The 19334-nt window shown below is 35.1% G+C and overlaps 1 protein-coding gene across 1 annotated transcript in view; it reads right to left on the reverse strand.

The window, feature by feature from the left end:
* Positions 1-19334, reverse strand: part of LOC116594225 (coiled-coil domain-containing protein 7-like) — a 247483-nt gene that overhangs the window by 46573 nt on the left and 181576 nt on the right. Inside the window, 1 exon segment of the mRNA XM_032349334.1 lies at positions 2388-2471. Within this exon segment, the coding sequence (XP_032205225.1) occupies positions 2388-2471 (84 nt within the window).

A 19334-nucleotide genomic window follows, 5' to 3' on the forward strand; every position in this document is an offset into this window, starting at 1 on the left:
TATGCAATAATGTGAGTATTGGCATTGCATCCCTTTCTATTTGAGTCTTTACATGATTTTTAACCTTATTCTGGATGTGGAAACTACTGTGTAGTTCTAATGACCAGAAAAAAAAATAAAAAGGAAAGTCATCTAAAAGAATTCCACAATTGCAAAAGAAATGACTAGAATTAGTGACTCTGGGTTACCTATTTGGGTAAAGTAACAAAAGCCAACTATGGAAAGAGGCTAGATGTTCCATCACAGATGAATTGATAAAGAATATGTGTATATATACACAATGGCATAGTATGCAGCCATCAAAAACTGAAGTCTTGCCATTTGCAACAATGTGGATGGAACTAGAGGGTATAGGTCAATAAGTCAATCAGAGAAAGACAATTATCATATGATCTCTCTGATATGAGGAATTTGAGAGTCAGAATGGGGGGGTCATGGGAAAAAGGTGGAAAATGAAATAAGATGGTACTGGGAAGGGAGGCAAACTGAGATTCCTAATCTAGGGAAACAGGCTGAAGTTTGCTGAGGGAGGGGATTGGGAAGGATGGGGAGGTTGGGTGATGGACACTGGAGAGGGTATGTGCCACGGTTAATGCTGTGAACTGTGTAAGACGGATGATTTACAGACCTGTACCCCTGACAAAAATAATACATCAAATGGTAATAAAAAATAATTAATGACATTTATGAAAGTAATACGAGCTATAGCAATACATAAGTGGAAAACATTAGCAGACATGTTCTAACCTTCTGTTTTTTCTCCAACAGAGATAATTAGAAGAACTGAGTCACATGAATTGAGAAAGCAGGGGATTCTAATGTAAGGGGGAGGCAATGGCAATAGCACTTGAGTGTAGATTGGGTTAAGTACTAGAAGCATACAAGGTAGGTGTTTAATATAGGTTGAGTCACAATTTTCCTCCTTCACAATATCCTCCCATTGCTTTAAGTCTTTTAAAAATATCCTATATTGCTTGGAGTTCTCAGAGTTATTTTTTAATATAGTATATTATACATATAGTATAAATTTGCCCATTATAAATGTTTAAGCAGTCATTATTAATATGTTCATAGAAATGTGTAACAGTCACCACAAATACAGAATATACTGAAAATTTATACTCATCAAATTCCACTGGGACTTAGAAATGTTATATCATATTTTGGATATAGAATTTTGAATAGTATTCTGAAGATCTACTCTCTTTATATATATATTTTTTTCATTAACTATAATTGTTTCATTGTGAAAGTTTGTGTCCTATAGAGAAACTGAAAGCAGAGCAAATATGTATAGGCAGTGTTTGGTATATTACTCATTTTATTTATAACATCTCATTCTCTTTCAGCAATTATTTTAAATCATATTATCTGCTCTAATTTTTTTACTCTTGTTGCAGTATTTCAGTACTTCAAGTTTGTTCATTCTTTCTTCTGACAATATAAATCTACTAAGAACTTATAGTGAATTTTAAAATTTCAGTTACTGTATTTTTCAACTGGTGGATTTCCATATTGTTCTTTTCAAAATAATACCTTTCCCATTATACTTATTCCTGAGGGGTAAAGTCCTTGAACATGCCCATAGTCACCTTTGGGTAGCAGTATTTTTAACTTGGTTGTCTTTATACCTTTCCTTTATATATCCATTAAGCTTTTTGCCTCTTTGGAATCACACTAGAATTCAATGGGCAGTGTGTCTATTACTTTTACACTATTAAAGGCAGCAGTATAATCTCTGAACTATACAACACAACTAATGTACTCTACTACAGCTGAGATACCATAATATACCTGGTATTTCCATCAAATAGAAGGAAATTATAACCAATGAATCAGCTATCCTAAATTCCTCTTGTTACTGTTATATTCATGAATTAGCCTTTCTTCTTTGGCAAATTGAAAGAATGTTCTCTCCAAGCCAGAAATAGAAAGTGAATAGAATAGCATTAGACATACTTTCACCAACCATATTCAAAAGTCACTATAGGGGCACCTGGGTGCCTCAGTGGGTTAAAGCCTCTGCCTTCAGCTCAGGTCATGATCCCAGGGTCCTGGGATCGAGCCCTACATCAGGCTCTCTCTGCCTGCCTCTCTGCTTACTTGTGATCTCTGTCAAATAAATAAATAAAAATCTTAGGAAAAAAAAGTCACTATAGCATTTAATTTTTTATGGTTTAATTTCTAAAAGAATTAGTTCTAAAACTCATATCTAGCTAGATTTTTATTTCTAGTAAATACCAGAATATAATGAATTATGAGAATATTCATGAAGATTTTACCTATATAACATATAGCTACTCTTGTCATTTAGACCCAATCTTCATTACACCCCAAAGAAGGTAAACAAACCAGAAATATTAGACTTGCAAAACTCTTGTTCTTACCAGGGAGATTTTTTGATTGTATCTTCATTTCCTTCAGCAATATACGTGTTCCATTAACACCTTTCAAGTGTTCTATATTAGTTTCTATAGAAAAAACATATGAAAATACTTCTTCATAAGGTAACCTAATGTGTGTATGCAGCACTAATTTAGTCAGCCTTGTTATTAATCAATAAGTATCCTAATAAAATATTTGTATTGCAGAATCAGCAAACTTTATTATTGGATATTAGCAATCATTTAACTTCCATATATTGAGGCTTAGAGGTGTTAATGGTTTGATCAAGACTGTTTATGTCCAGATAATGATAAAAACTGATGCACAAACTCACATCTCATAATCCTTTAAGCAGTGCTTCTTCCATACAATGCTATGTCTTATGCTAAATTAAAATATCCTGGAAAGTTTATGATAATAATACAACTTCTGAGTTTACATTAAAATCATAATCATACTGTAAGGATATACCTAGTGATGTGGAACATGAAGTTTTTTTCCCACACGTTACATTGCAAATCATGGTCTCCATTGCCACAGAAAATTACCAGGGAGCAGAAATTCTTTGACTAATCCAAGAATATTTTATGCCATTTTTATGCTATTTAGTTGTAAAAAACAAAAACAAAAAACAGGTATCAGTAAATGGGAAAGAATAGCAAGACATTTTGTGGATTGAGAAAAATGAGTACTTTCCCAGGTCTCTGTCATGCAGACATTGTATCTTGGGAGGAGGAAATGGTTAAATTTGCTGAAGTACTATAAGAGATTTGGTCTCATTTCATTGAGTTTTTATGTGATTTGAAATTTTTACCTGATTTAAAATTTTCAACTAGGAGGAGGAGTCAAGCTGGCGGAGAAGTAGCAGGCTGAGACTACTTCAGCTAGCAGGAGATCAGCTAGATAGCTTATCTAAAGATTGCAAACACCTGCAAATCCATCAGCAGATTGAAGAGAAGAAGAACAGCAATTCTGGAAACAGAAAAACAACCACTTTCTGAAAGGTAGGACTGGCGGAGATGTGAATCCAAAGCGACAGGAAGATAGACCCCGGGGGGAGGGTCCGGCTCCCGGCAAGCGGCGGAGCAACGGAGCACAAAATCCTAAAGAGACCAAATCAGGATGCCTGGGTGGCTCAGTGGGTTAAGCCGCTGCCTTCAGCTCAGGTCATGATCCCAGGGTCCTGGGAGCGAGTCCCGCATTGGGCTCTCTGCTCAGTGGGGAGACTTCTTCCTCCTCTCTCTGCCTGTCTCTCTGCCTACTTGTGATCACTGTCTGTCAAATAAATAAAGAAATAATCTTAAAAAAAAAAGATCATATGGTTCTTATACTTTCATTTATTAATGTGGTGTATCATGTTGATTGATTCACAAACCAAAGATGTACAAGTTTTGTACTCTGAAAACTACAGAACACTTATGAAAGAAATTGAAGGAAAAACTATCCATGTTCATGGATTGAAAGGACAAATATTAAAATGTCTATACTATCCAAAGCAAACTATACATTTAAAACAATCTCTATCAAAATACCACCAACATTTTCAAATATCTTCTCCCATTCTGTGGGTTGCCTCTTTGTTGCTGATTCTAGGATCTATAAAGAACTCCTCAAACTCAATACACACAAAACAGATAATCATGTCAAAAAATGGGCAGAAGACCTGAACAGACACTTCTCCGATGAAGACATACAAATGGCTAACAGAAACATGAAAAAATGTGTCATCATTAACCATCAGGGAGATTCAAATCAAAACCTCACTGATATACCACCTTACATCAGTTAAAATGGCCAAAATTAACAAGACAAGAAACAACAGATGTTGGAGAGGATGTGGAGAAAGGGGAACCCTCTTACACGGTTGGTGGGAATGCAAGTTGGTGCAGCCACTTTGGAAAACAGTGTGGAGATTCCTCAAGAAATTAAAAATAGAGGTTTCCTATGACCCTGCAATTGCACTACTGGGTATTTACTCCAAAGATACATATGTAATGAAAAGAAGGGCCATCTACACCCCAATGTATTATGGAGGACACGTATTGCATTGAGCACTGGATATGGCACATAAACAATGAATTTTGGAACACTGAAAAGAAATTTTATTTTTTTTAAAGATTTTATTTGTTTAATTGACAGACAGAGATCACAAGTAGACAGAGAGGCAGGCAGAGATAGAGAGAGAGGGAAGCAGGCTCCTTGCTGAGCAGAGAGCCCGATGCGGGACTCGATCCCAGGACCCTGAGATCAGACCTGAGCCGAAGGCAGTGGCTTAACCCACTGAGCCACCCAGGCACCCTGAAAAGAAATTTTAAAAGTAAATAAAAATAATTTTAAAAAGAATAAAAAAATACCACCAGCATTTTTCACAGAGCTAGAACAAGCAAACCTAAAATTTGTATGGAACCACAAAAGAACCTGAATAGTCAAAGCAATCCTGAAAAATCAAAGCAAAGTTGGAGGCAAAATTGTGGACTTCAAGCTATATTACAAAGCTGTCATGACAGTATGGTACTGGTCCAGAAACAGACACATAGATCAATGGAACGGAATAGAAGTCCCAGAAGTGGATCCACAACTATATGGTCAACTAATCTCTGAGAAAGCAGGAATGAATATTCAATGGAAAAAAAAACAGTCTCTGTAACAAATAGTATTAGGAAAAATAAGCAGCAATATGCAAAAGAATAAAATTGGACCACTTTATTACACCATAACAAAAAATAAATTCAAATTGGATGAAAGACCTAAATGTGTGACAGAAAACCATCAAAATCCTAGAGAAGAACACAGGCAGTAACCTCAGCCATAACATCTCCTTACTAGATACATCTCTGGAGGCAAGTGAAACAAAGTAAACATGAACTATTGGTATATTTATCTTTATCAAGATAAAAATCTGCACATTGAAGGAAATAATCAACAAAACTAAAAGGCAACCTATGGAATGGGAGAAGGCATTTGCAAATGATGTATATGATAAAGAGTTAGTATCCAAAATAAATAAAGACCTTATAAAACTCAGCACCTAAAAAATAAAAATCCAGTTAAAAAATGGGCAGAACACATTAATAGGCACTTTTCAAGAGAAGTTATCAAGCTGGTGAGCAGACACATGAGAAGATGCTCAACATCACTCATCATCAGGAAAATATAAGTCAAAATCACAATGAGACACCACCTCACACCCATCAGAATGGCTACAATTAATAACACAAGAAACAACAGGTGATGGTGAAGATGCAGAGAAAGGGGAACCTCTTTCCTCCTGTTTGTGGGAATTCAAACTGATACATCACTCTGGAAAATGGTATGGAAGTCCCTCAAAAAGTTAAAAAATAGAACTACTCTATGATCCAGCAATTGCACTACCCAGTACTTACCCAAAGGATTCAAATATACTGATGCAAAGGGATACATACTCCTGATATTCATAGCAGCATTATCAACCATAGTCTAATTATACAAAGAACCCAAATGTCTGTCAATTGATGAATATATATACCATACATATATATATACACACACATACATACACATCATTTCTTCTTTATTCATATATATATATATATATATATATATATATACACACACATACATATGCATAACGGAATGTAACTCAGCAATAAAAAAATAATGAAATACATGAATGGAGTTAGAGAGTATTATGTGAGAGAGGGTTGGCTATTATAGCTAATGTTGCTAAAAGTATCAAAGGACACATATCCCTTCAAGTTAGTATTTTTGTGTTCTTTTGAAATTTTTTATAGATTTTTTCTCTAGAGCAATTCAAGTTTACATAGAGTTCTCAAATACTTCTTCCACCCCCACTTACAATTTCTCCTATTGTTAACATTCTGTATTAGATAATATATTTGTTAGAATTGGTGAATCAATGTTGAATTACTAATAATATCCATGGTTTATGTTAGAGTTTACTCCTTGTAGCACAATTCTGTGGATATTGACAAATGTTTGTCATGTGCCCACCCCTATAGTATTACACATATTAGCTTTAGCACCCTGAAAATTCCTTGTGCTCCAACTCCCCATTACTCCTCATTCTGAAACCCTGGCAACTCCTGATATTTATACTATCTGTATAGTTTTGCCTTTCCATAGTTGTACATAGTTGAAATCATACAGCTTTTTTTCAAAACTGGGCTTCTGTCACTTAGCAATATTCCCTTGAGTTTCTGCTATGCCCTTCTGTGGCTTGAGAGCCCATTTCTTTATACTGCGAACAACATACCATTATATGGATGTACAATTGGTTAATCCATTCACCTACTGGAAAACATCTTTGTTGTGTCCAATATTAGGCAATTATAGATAAATCTGCTATAGATATTAATGCACAGATTATTGCATGGATATAAGATTTCAACTCATTTGAGTAAATATTTTGAAGCACAATTACTGGATTGTATGATAATGGGCTTTATAAAAATGTATAGCATTTTCCACACTCAAGAACAATAAATAAGTGTTCCTGTATTCCACATCCTTTATAGTATTTTGCATTCTCAGTGTCTTTGGGTTAGCCATTCTCATAGGTGTGTCTCATTAGGTATCATATTGTTGTTTTAATTTACAATTTCCTAATGACATATGAAATTTCATATGCTTATTTGCCATCTTGTGTCTTCAGAGAAGACACTCTTCTGAGACTCTTGAGAGTTTTAAAATTGGGTTGTTATTTCAACATGAAATTTAATCATTTTTATATATTTCAAACACAAGTCCTTTACATGTATAGGTGTTTTGCAAATATTTTCTCCTAACACATATTATGTCTTTTAATTCTCTTAAAAATGTCATTCATGGAGCATAAACATTCATTTTAAAGAAGTCCAACTCATCACAATTTTTCTGCTCCTCTTTCTCTAGTTTCTCAAGGGGGAAGGAGAGATTATTTATTTTTTTATCTTTCTAATTTTCTTATATATGTATTCAATGCTATTAGTTTCCTTCTTAGCACTCCTTTCATTGTTGTGTCACACACATTTTGATAAGTAGTATTTTAATTTTCTTTCTTTTTTTTTAATTTCTTTTCAGCATAACAGAATTCATTGTTTTTGCACCACACTAGTGCTCCATGCAATATATGCCCTCCTTAATACCCACCACCTGGCTCCCCCAACCTTCCACCCCCCCACCCCTTCAAAACCCTCAGGTTCCTTTTCAGAGTCCATAGTCTCTCATGGTTCACCTCACCTTCCAAATTCCCTCAACTCCATTCTCTTCTCCATCTCCCCATGTCCTCCATGTTATTTGTTATGCTCCACAAATAAGTGAAACCATATGATAATTGACTCTCTCTGCTTGACTTATTTCACTCAGCATAATCTCTTCCAGTCCCATCCATGTTGATACAAAAGTCGGGTATTCATCCTTTCTGATGGAGGCATAATACTCTATAGTGTATATGGACCACATCTTCCTTATCCATTCATTCATTGAAGGGCATCTTGTTTCTTTCCACAGTTTGGCGACCATGGCCATTGCTGCTATAAACATTGGGGTACAGATGGCCCTTCTTTTCACTACATCTGTATCTTTGGGGTAAATACCCAGGAGTGCAATGGCAGGGTCATAGGGAAGCTCTATTTTTAATTTCTTAAAGTAGGAAAAAATATACAGTGGAAAAAAGACAGTCTCTTCAATAAATGGTGCTGGGAAAATTGCACAGCTATATGTAGAAGATGATGAAACTCGACCCATTCTCTTACACCGTACACAAAGATAAACTCAAAATGGATAAAAGACCTCAACACGAGACAGGAATCCATCAGAATCCTAGAGGAGAACATAGGAAGTAACCTCTTCGATATCAGCCACAGCGATTTCTTTCAAGATATGTCTCCAAAGGCAAAGGAAACAAAAGCAAAAATGACCTTTTGGGACTCATCAAAATCAAAAGCTTCTGCACAGCAAAGGAAACAGTCAACAAAACAAAAAGGCAACCCACAGAGTAGGAGAAGATATTTACAAATGACAGTACAGACAAAAGGTTGATATCCAGGATCTATAAAGAACTTCTCAAACTCAACACACACAAAACAGATAATCATATGAAAAAAATGGGCAGAATAGACATGAATAGACACTTCTCCAATGAAGACATACAAATGGCTATCAGACACATGAAAAAATGTTCCTCATCACTAGCCATCAGGGAGATTCAAATTAAAACCACATTGAGATACCACCTACACCAGTTAGAATGGCCAAAATTAGCAAGACAGGAAACAACATGTGTTGGAGAAGATGTGGAGTTAGGGGAACCCTCTTACACTGTTGGTGGGAATGCAAGTTGGTGCAGCCACTTTGGAGAACAGTGTGGAGATTCCTGAAGTATTTTAATTTTCACTTAGTTCAAATTTTAAAAATTTGACACTTTGAGCATGTACTTTAGAGGTGTATTCTTTCATCTTCAAGTATTTTGAGATTGCCCAGCTATCTGTATATTATTGATTTCTATTTTAATTCCATTGTAGATTGAGAGCATGATTTATATGATTTCTATTTTAGAAAAAAAATTTAATGTATAATTTTTTTAAAGATTTTATTTATTTTATAGAGATCACAAGTAGGCAAGAGGTGGGCGGGGTGGGGGGAGCAGGCTCCCTGCTGAGCAGAAAGCCCAATATCGGGCTCTATCCCAGGACTCTGAGATCATGACCTGAGCCGAAGACAGAGGCTTAATCCACTAAACCACTCAGGCGCCCCGTATGCTTTCTTTCTTAACATATAGTCTAACTTTGAAAAAAATGTGGTCTATCTTTGTGAGTATAACTTGTGAGTTTGACAGTAATGTGTATTCTGCTATTATTGGATGTAGTATTCAAGTAGACATCAATTAGATACAGTTATTTGATGGTCTTGCTGAGTTCACCTATGTTTTTATTTTTTGCCTGCTGGTTATGTTCATTTCTGATAGAGGGGTGAAGTCTCCAAATATAAAAATGTACATGTAGATTTCTCCTTGCAGTTCTGTCACTTTTTGCCTATGTATTTTGGCACATGCACATTAAGGCATATACACATTAAGGAATATTATATCTTCTTGGAGAATTGGCTCATTTATCATTACTTAATACTTCTACTTATCCCTGGTAATTTTCCTTGCTCTGAAGTCTGCTTTTTCTGATACTAATATAATTATTCATGTACATTTTTCTCCATATCTTTACTTTTCTGTGTGTGTCTCTTTATGCATATATCAATTTTTCCACCTTAATAGAAGTGTAATTAACAAATAAAGTTGTAATATATTTAAAGTGTACAGCACAGTGATTTGATATATGTATGCTTCGAAAATGGCTCTCACAATCAAATTAACCCATCCATGACCTCACATAGTCTTGCTTTCTTGCTGCTTCTCTATCTTTTCTTATCTCTTTCTACTTTTTTCTTTTCTTTCCCTCCTACCTTTCTTTCCTTCCTTCTCTCCTTCCTTCTTAGTGACAGTTCTTCTACCTAATCTCCAACAAATATCACGTATACAATACAGTATCATTAGATATAATCATCATGCTGTACATTAAATCCATAGTACTTATATCTAAAAATTTGAACCTCTCATTAATCATTCCATTTAACCCATGGCAGGACCTGGCAACCATAATTCTACACTCAGTTTCTCAGTTTGACTTTTTTCTAGATTCTACATACAAGTAATTCTGTATAGTATTTATCTCTGTCTGACTTATTTCACATAGCAAAATGCCCTCCAGGCTTATCCACATGTTTGCAAAAGGCAGTATTTCCTTCCTTTTTATGGCAAAATTATATTCTATAATATATATTCATTATTCTTTATCTATTAGTCCATTAATGGATTGTGTGCACTTAGGTTATTTTCATTTCAGCTAATGTGAATAATGCCACTGTAAACATGGTTGTACAAATGTTTTCTGAGATAGTGATTGCATTTCCTTCAGATACAAGCCCAGATATGTAATTACTAGGCCAGATGGTAATTCAGTTTTTAGTTCCTTTGGAAAACTTCCATACTGTTTTCTATAATGGCTGCACAAATTTACATTATAATCAACCATGTATAAGAGTTGCATTTTCTTCACATTCTCACCAATACTTATTATTCTCTGTCTCTGACAACAGCGATTCCAAAAACTGTGAACTGATATTTCATTGTGATTTTCATTTGCATTTCCCTGGTGACTGGTGATTTTAAGCATCTTTTCATTAATCTATTGGCCATTTGTATGTCTTTGGAAAAATACTTGTTCAGAGATCCTTGAATTACTGTGATTGTGATTGAATTGTTAGTAATTTCACCATTAAGTTGTAACAGTTCATTGTATATTTTGGATATTAACCTCTTAGCCAATATGTAGTTTAAAAGTATTTTCTCCTATTCTGTAGATTACCTCTTCATTTTGTGATTTTTTGTGTGTGTGTGATTGTTTCATTTGCTGTACAAAAGTTTTTTAGTTTGATGTAATCCTACTTATTTATTTGTATTTTGTTCTTGTGCTTTTGATGTCAAATAAAAAAATATTGGGTTGCCTGGGTGGCTGAGTGGGTTAAAGCCTCTGCCTGTGGCTCAGGTCATGATCCCAGGGTCCTGGGATCAAGCCCTGCATCGGGCTCTCTGCTCAGCAGGGAGACTGCCTCCCCCCCTCTCTCTGCCTGCCTCTCTACTTGTGATCTCTGTCAAATAAATCAATAAAATCTTTTTAAAAAATTATTGCTAAGACCAACATTAAGATTTGTTTTCTTTTTTTATTTTATTTAAATTCAATTTAGTCAGCATGTAGTGTATTATTAGTTTCAGGGGTAGAATTTAGTGATTCATCAGTTGCATATAACATCCAGTGCTCAATACATCAAGTGCCTTCCTTAACATCCATCACCCAGTTATACCATACCCCCACCTACCTCCTTGCCAGAAACCCTCAGTTTTCTCCCTATAGTTAAGAATCTCTTACAGTTTTCCTCACTGTTTTTTATATTATTTTATTTTCCTCTGCATCTGTTTTGTTTTTTAATTCCACATATGAGTGAAATCATGTGGTATTGATCTTTCTCTGACTGACTTATTTCACTTAGCATGATACTCTCTAGTTCCATTCATGTCATTGCAAATGGCAAGATTTCATACTCAGCCATCAAAAAGAATGAAATCTTGCCATTTCTTTCTATAGCCATGTGGTATATATACAATGTCCTCTTTATCCATTCACCTGTTGATGGATATCTGGGCTATTTCCACAGTTTGGCAATTGCAGACATTGCTGCTATAATCATTGAGGTGCATATGTCCCTTTGAATAACTTTTTTTTTTTTAAATCCTTTGGGTAAATACCTTGTAGTGCAATTGCTGGGTTGTAGGGTAGCTCTATTTTTAACTTCTTGAGTAACCTCCACACTGTTTTCCAGAGTGGCTGTACCAGCTTGCATTTCCACCAACGGTGTAAGAGGGTAAAATCATCTGCATCCTTGCCAACATCTGTTGTTTCTTGTGTAAGTTTTAGCCATTCTGACCAGTATGAGGTAATATCTCATTGTGGCTTTGATTTATATTTCCTTGATGCCAAGTGATGTTAAGCACTTTTTCGTGTGTCTGTTGGCCATTTGTAGGTTTTCTTTGGAAAAATGTCTGTTCATTTATATCCCCTGCCCACTTCTTGACTAGATCTTTTGTTCTTGGGGTATTGAGATTGCTAAGTTCTTCAGAGATTTTGGATATAAACCCTTTATCAGATATGTCATTTGCAAATATACTCTCCCACTCTGTGCCTTGCCTTTTAGTTTTGTTGACTGTTTCCTTTGCTGTGTAAAGGCTTTTTGTCCTGATGAAGTCCCAATAGTTTATATTTCCTTTTGTTTCCCTTGCCTAGTAAGAAATTGCTGTGGCTGAGGGCAAAGAGGTTGCTGCCTATGTCTTCCTCAATGATTTTGATGGAATCCTGTGTCACATTTAGGTCTTTTACCCATTTTGAATTTATTTTTTGTATGGTGTAAGAAGTGGTCCAGTCTATTATTCTACATGTGGCTAACCAATTTTCCTAAAACCATTTATTGATGAGACCTTTTTCCGTTGGATATTCTTTCTTGCTTTGTTGAAGTTTAGTTGACCATAGAGTTGAAGGTTCATTTCTGGGCTCTCTATTCTCTTCCATTGATCTATGTGTCTGTTTTGTGCTAGTACCATACTGTCTTGATGATTGCAGCTTTGTAATACTGCTTCGAGACTGTAATTGTGATGCTACCAGCATTGATGTTTTTTCAACATTCCTTTAGCTATTCAGGGTCTTTTCTGGTTCCATACAAAATTTAGAATTGTTTGTTCTAGTTCTGTGAAAAATTCTCATGTATTTTGATAGGGATTGCACTGAAAGTGTAGATTGCTTTGGGTAGCACAGACATTTTAACAATATTTATTCTTTCAGTCCATAAACATGGAATGTTTTTCCATCTCTTTGTGTCTTCCTCAATTTCTTTCATAAGTGTTCTATAGTTTTGAGAGTACAGATCTTTTACCTCTTTGCTTAGGTATATTCCTAAGTATCTTATGGCTTTTGGTGCAATTGTAAACAGGATCAATTCCTTGATTTCTCTTTCTGCCCCTTCATTGTTAATGTATAGAAATGTAACAGACTTCTGTGTATTGATTTTATATCCTGTGAGTTTGCTGAATTCTAGTATCAGTTCCAGCAATTTGGGGTCTCTTGGGTTTTCTACATAGAGTAATATGTCATCTGTGAAGAGAGTTTGACTTCTATGCCAATTTGGATGCCTTTTATGTCTTGTTGTCCGATCACAGAGGCTAGGAGTTCCACTACTATGTTGAACAATAATGGTGTGAGTGGACATCCCTATTATGTTCCTGACCTGACAGGAAAAGTTCTGTTTTTCCCTGTTGAAGATGCTATTCGCTGTGGGTCTTTCACATGTGGACCTTATGATGTTGAGGTATGATCCCTCTATCCCTTCATTTTGGAGAGTTTTTATTAAGAAAGAATGCTATATTTGTCAAAAGCTTTTTTCTGAATCTATTGAGAGGATCATATGGTTCTTATCCTTTTATTAATGTGTTGTATCATGTTGATTGATTTTCAGATGTTGAACCATCCCCACAGCCAAGGAAAAAATCCCACCTGGTCATGGTGAATAATTCTTTAAATGTACTATTGGATATGATTAGCTAGTATCTTACTGAGAATTCCTCTGTGTTTTCTTCTCCAAGTATTACAAATTTAGGATTTAAGTCTTTAATCCATTTGAGTTGACATTTCGTATGGTGTAAATAGGTGATTATTCTTTTGCATAAAGATACCCAGTTTTCCCAATGCTTTGAAAAAGCTATCCTTTTCCCATTGTATATTTTTGTTATATTTTCAAAAATCAGTTGACTATATATGAATGGGCTTATTTCTGTGATCTCTATTTTGTCCCATCTAACTATTTATCTGTTTTTATGTCAATAACATATTGTTCTGATTACTACAATTTTATTAATATAGTTTGAAATCTGAATATGTAATGTCTATAGCTTGCCTATTACTTTAGCTATTTGAAGTCTTTCATGGTTCCATCAAAAATTGTGCAGTTTTTTTTAAGATTATTTATTTATTTGTTTGACACAGAGAGAGAGAGAGATCACAAGTAGGCAGAGAGGCAGGCAGAGAGAGAGGGGAAAGCAGGCTCCCCACTGAGCATAGAACTCGATGCGTGGCTCAATCCCAGGATCCTGAGATCATGACCTGGGCCAAAAGCAGATGCTTAACCCACTGAGCCACCCAAGTGCCCTGTAAAACTGTGTAGTTTTAAAAATCATTTGTAAAAGTGACATGTGAATTTTTATAACAATTGCCTTGAATCTGTTGTTTGCTTTAGGTAATATGGACATTTTAACATCATTCTTATATGGCATATCTTTCCATTTACTTGTGTCTTCTTCCATTTATTTCATCCAAGTTATAGTGAAATTTCAGTGTAGAGATCTTTCATTTCTTTGGTTAAATTTATTTCTAAGTATTTATTTTTTATGTTACTAAATACGAGATTGTTTCCTTAATTTCTTTTTAAGGGGCATCTGGGTGGCTCAGTTGGTTAAGTGTCTAACTATTGATAGCTCAGGTCTTGAATATACAATTCAAATTATATTCAGGATATACACATATGTGTGTGTATATATATGCATATATATGTATATATTCTGATATACAATTCTAATATAAAGAATATACAATTCAAATATACAATTCTAATATATAAAATACAAACAATACTATATATTATATATTATAGTATAGATTATATTGTAGTCTATATTGTATATTATACATAATATATATAATTTATGCATTAATATAAATTATATAATGAAAATTTATGTAATTATATAAAAATATGCAATCGTGTTATATTACATATATTATATATGTATGAATAATTATATAAAAATGTATATATATTAGATTAAACCATTGAAGCCATCTGGTCCTGGGCATTTCTTTGGAGATTATTGATTATTGATTACTTATTCAATTCCTCACACATTATTTCTCTGTTCAGATTTTGTATTTCTTCATGATTCAGTCATGACATGCTTTATATTTCTTGGGATTTATCCATTTTTTTCCTTAGTTATCAATTTTGTTGGCATACAGATGTTCACAGTAATCTCTTGTGGTATCAGTTGTAATATCTCTTCTTCATTTCTGATTTTATTGGACTCTTCTCTGTTTTTCTTAGACTAGCTAAAGGTTTTCTATTTGTGCAACTTTTCAAAGACCCAATATTAATTTTGTTAATCTTCTGTATTGTCTTTCCAGTCTGTACTTTATCTGTCTTCTGATCTTTGTTTTTTCCTTATAATAATTTTAAGCGTCATTATTCTTCCCTTCCCTATGTTGTGGAGGTGTAATCATATTGTTCAATTGAGACCCATCTTTCTTATATGTACGCATTTATTGCTTTAAACTTCCCTCAAAGAACTACTTTTCCTTTGACCCTCAAGCTTTTTATGTTGTGTTTCCTTTTTTGGTTGTTGTAAAATGCTTTTTATTTTCCTTTCGATTTTTTTCTTCTTCCCCCACTCCTCCTTCTTCACCCCTTCCTCTTCCTTTTTCTTTTACAAGCCCACTCTCATATCATTTTAAAATGTATGTTCAGTTTAGTTTCCATGAGTTAAGTATTCAGCTATGACCAGATGCTTGAACAGAAAAGTTTAGAAACACTCATATATGAAATAAAGGAGATGTTAACCTCCAAAAACTTTGTACACACTGCAGTTTCAATGAGTTACACATATCTCTATTCCCATAGGCTTATTTTTCAGTATGTTGTTTAATGTCCATGCACTTGTGAATTTTTCAGGTTTCATCTTATTGGTTTCATCTTATTGGTTTCATTTTATTTTATTTTATTTTATTTTATTTTATTTTATTTTATTTTATTTTATATTTTCTCAGTGTTCCAAGATTCATGGTTTATGCACCACAGCCAGTGCTCCATGCAATACATGCCCTCCTTAATACCTACAACCAGGTTCACCCAACACCTACCTCCCACCCCTGCAAAACCCTCAGTTTGTTTTCTCTGAGTCCATAGTCTCTCATGATTTTTCTCCCCCTCCAATTTCCCTCAATTCACTTCTCCTCTCCTTTTCCCAATGTCCTCTGTATTATTCCTACGCTCCAAAAGTAAGTGAAACCATCTTTCTGAGTCTTCTTCAATTTCTTTCATGAGTGTTCTGTAGTTCCTCAAATACAGATCCTTTACCTCTTTGTTTAGGTTTATTTCCAGGTACCTTATGGTTCTTGGTGCTATCGTAAATGGAATTGATCCTCTAATTTCCCATTCTATATTTTCATTGTGAGTGTATAAGAGAGCAACTGATTTCTGTACTGATTTTGTATCCTGCCTCATTCCTGAATTGCTGTATGAGTTGTAGTAGCTGGGGGGTGGAGTCTTTTGGATTTTCCATATAAAGTATCATGTCATCTACAAAGAGAGAGAGTTTGACTTCTTCTTTGCCAATTTGAATACGTTTTATTTCTTTTTGTTTCTTTTTGTTGTTGTTAAATCCCATGGATAAATCCCACCTGATCATTGTGGACAGTATGTACTGTTAGATCCTATCAGCTAGGATATTGTTGAGATTCTTGGCATCCATATTCACCAGGGACACTGGTGTGAAATTCTCCTTTTTGATGGGGTCTTTGTCTGGTTGGGGATTAGGGTAATGCTGGCTTCATAAAAAGAGTCTGGAGCTTTTCCTTCTGTTTCTATTTTTTGAAGCAGTTTCAGGGGAATAAGTATTATTTCTTCTTTGACTGTTTGGTATAATTCCCCAGGGAATCCGTCAGGTCCTGGACTCTTGTTTTTTGGGAGGTTTTTGATCATTGTTTCAATCTTGTTACTAGATATTGATCTATTCAGATTGTCAATTTCTTCCTGATTCAGTCTTGGAAGCTTATAGGTTTCCAGGAATGCATCCATTTCTTCTAGGCTGCTTAACTTATTGGGATATAACTGTTGATGTTGAATATGATGTTGATCATATTCTGATGATTGTTTCTATTTCCTTGGTGTTAGTCGTGATCTCTCCCCTTTCATTCATAATTTTATTAATTTGGGTCCTTTCTCTTTTCTTTTGGATTAGTTTGGCCAGTGGTCTATTGATCTTATTGATTCTTTCAAAATCCCAGCTTCTAGTTTTGCTGATGTGTCCTACTGTATCTCTAGTTTCTATCTCATTGATCTCTGCTCTAATCTTGATTATTTCCCTTCTTGTGTCTCAGGTTGGCTTAATTTGTTCCTGATTTTCCAGTTCTTGAAGGTGTAAAGAACACTGACATGTTCTGGATTTTTCCTTTTTTTTTTTTTTTTCATGGGTCTTGGATGGCTATGTATTTCCCCTTAGGACCACCTTTGCCGTATCCCATAGGTTTGGACTGATGTGTCTTCATTCTTACTGGTTTCCATGAATTAAGTCCTTCTTTGATTTCCTGGTTGATCCAAACATTTTTAAGCAGGGTCATCTTTAGCTTCCAAGTGTTTGAATTCCTTCCATACTTTTTATTGTGGTTGAGTTCCAGTTTCAAAGCATTGTGGTCTGAGAATATGCAGGGAATAATCTCAGTCTTTTGGTATCGATTGAGCCCTGATTTGTGACCAAGTATGTTATCTATTCTGGACAAAGTCCCATATGCACTCAAGAAGAATGGGTATTCTGTTGTTTTAGGGTGGAATATTCTCTATATATCTATGAGGTCCATCTGGTCCAATGAGTCATTCAATGCTCTTGTTTCTTTAGTGATTTTCTGCTTAGATGATCTGTCTATTACTGAGAGTAGTGTTTAAGATCCCCTACCATTAATGTATTCATATCAATATGACTCTTTATCTTGATTAACAATTGTTTTATGTAGTCAGCGTCTCCCGTATTGGGGGCATAAATATTTACAATTGTTTATCTTCTTGGTGGATAGACACCTCTTGGTGGATAGAATAATGTAGTGTCCTTCTTTATCTCTGACTATAGTCTTTAGTTTAAAATCTTTATTTATCAGGTATGAGAATCACTACCCTAGCTTTCTTTTGAGGCTCCTTCACATGAAAGATGCTTCTCCATCCCTTCATTTTCAGTCTGGATGTATCTCTAGGTTCCAAATGTGTCTCTTATAGACAGCTTATGGATGGGGCCTGTCATTTTATCTAGTCTGCAACCTTGTGCCATTTTATGGGAGCATTTAGGCCATTCATATTGAGAGTAATTATTGAAAGATACGTTTTTATTGATATCATGTTGCCTGTGAAATTCTTGTTTCTACAGATGGTCTCTGTAAATTTCTTTTCTGTGTCACTCTTGGGTTCTTAATATTTCTTGGAGTACTGGCTTGGTGGTCACATATCTTTTAAACTTTGGCGGTCTTGGAAGCTCTTTATTTCACCATCCATTCTGAATGTCAACCTTGGTGGATAAAGTATTCTTGGCTGCATGTTTTTCTCTTTTAGTGCCCTAAGTACATCTTGCCAGCCCTTTCTGGTGTACCAGGTTTCTGTTGACAGGTCTGACGCTATTCTGATGAACCTTCCTCTCTATGTAAGGAATCTCTTCCCCCAGCTGCCTTCAGGAGCTCTTGTCTAAAATTATGATTCATCATTCTCACAATCAAGTGTCTTGAGCTCTTTCTAGATTCATTGATCTTGGAGGGTAATCTTTCTGCCTTTAGGAAATGAACACTGGTTCCAATCCCCAGACTGAGAATATTTTCATTGAGAATTTGTTCAACTATATCTTCTAGTCTTCTTTCTCCTCCCCTGCAGGGATCCCAGTAATTCTGACATTGGAATGTTTCATGACATCATTTATTTCCCTAATTCTGTTTTCATGGTTTCTAAGCAGATTCTTCTATGCCTCCTATTGATCCTTTTTCTCTATCAGTTTGTCCTCAAGATCACTAATTCTATCTTCTGCCTTGGTTACCCTAGCTGTTAGAGTATTTAGATAAGATCAGATCTCATTGATAGCATTTTGAACTTCTTCCTGGGAAGCTCTCACTTCCACCCTTAGAGATTCCATGTTGTCAATAATGATTTTCTCCAACCTAGCCATTGCCTGGATAATTGTTACCCTGAATTCCCTTTCCAACATACTGTTTATGTCCATATCCAATAGTTCTGATGGAGAGGGCACAGTCTCTGATTTTTCCCTCTGTTGGTTGTTCCTCTTCCTAGTCATTTTGGTGAGAGGTGGTTGAGGGGATGTGTAGCTTAATATATAAACTGCAATCCAGGCAAGGTGCATCCTGGAATGCTTCTGAGCAATCGGAAGTCACCACTAAAAAGAAAGAAAAAAAAAAAAGAAAAGAGAGAGAGAGAAAAAAAAGAGAAGACCCAGACAGAATGGGCACAGAATTTAAGATTTATAAGGTATACAAACAAAAACAAACAAACAAGAAGACCAA

The sequence above is a fragment of the Mustela erminea genome, chromosome 6 (genome assembly GCF_009829155.1).
Source record: "Mustela erminea isolate mMusErm1 chromosome 6, mMusErm1.Pri, whole genome shotgun sequence".
NCBI classification, from domain to species: domain Eukaryota; kingdom Metazoa; phylum Chordata; class Mammalia; order Carnivora; family Mustelidae; genus Mustela; species Mustela erminea.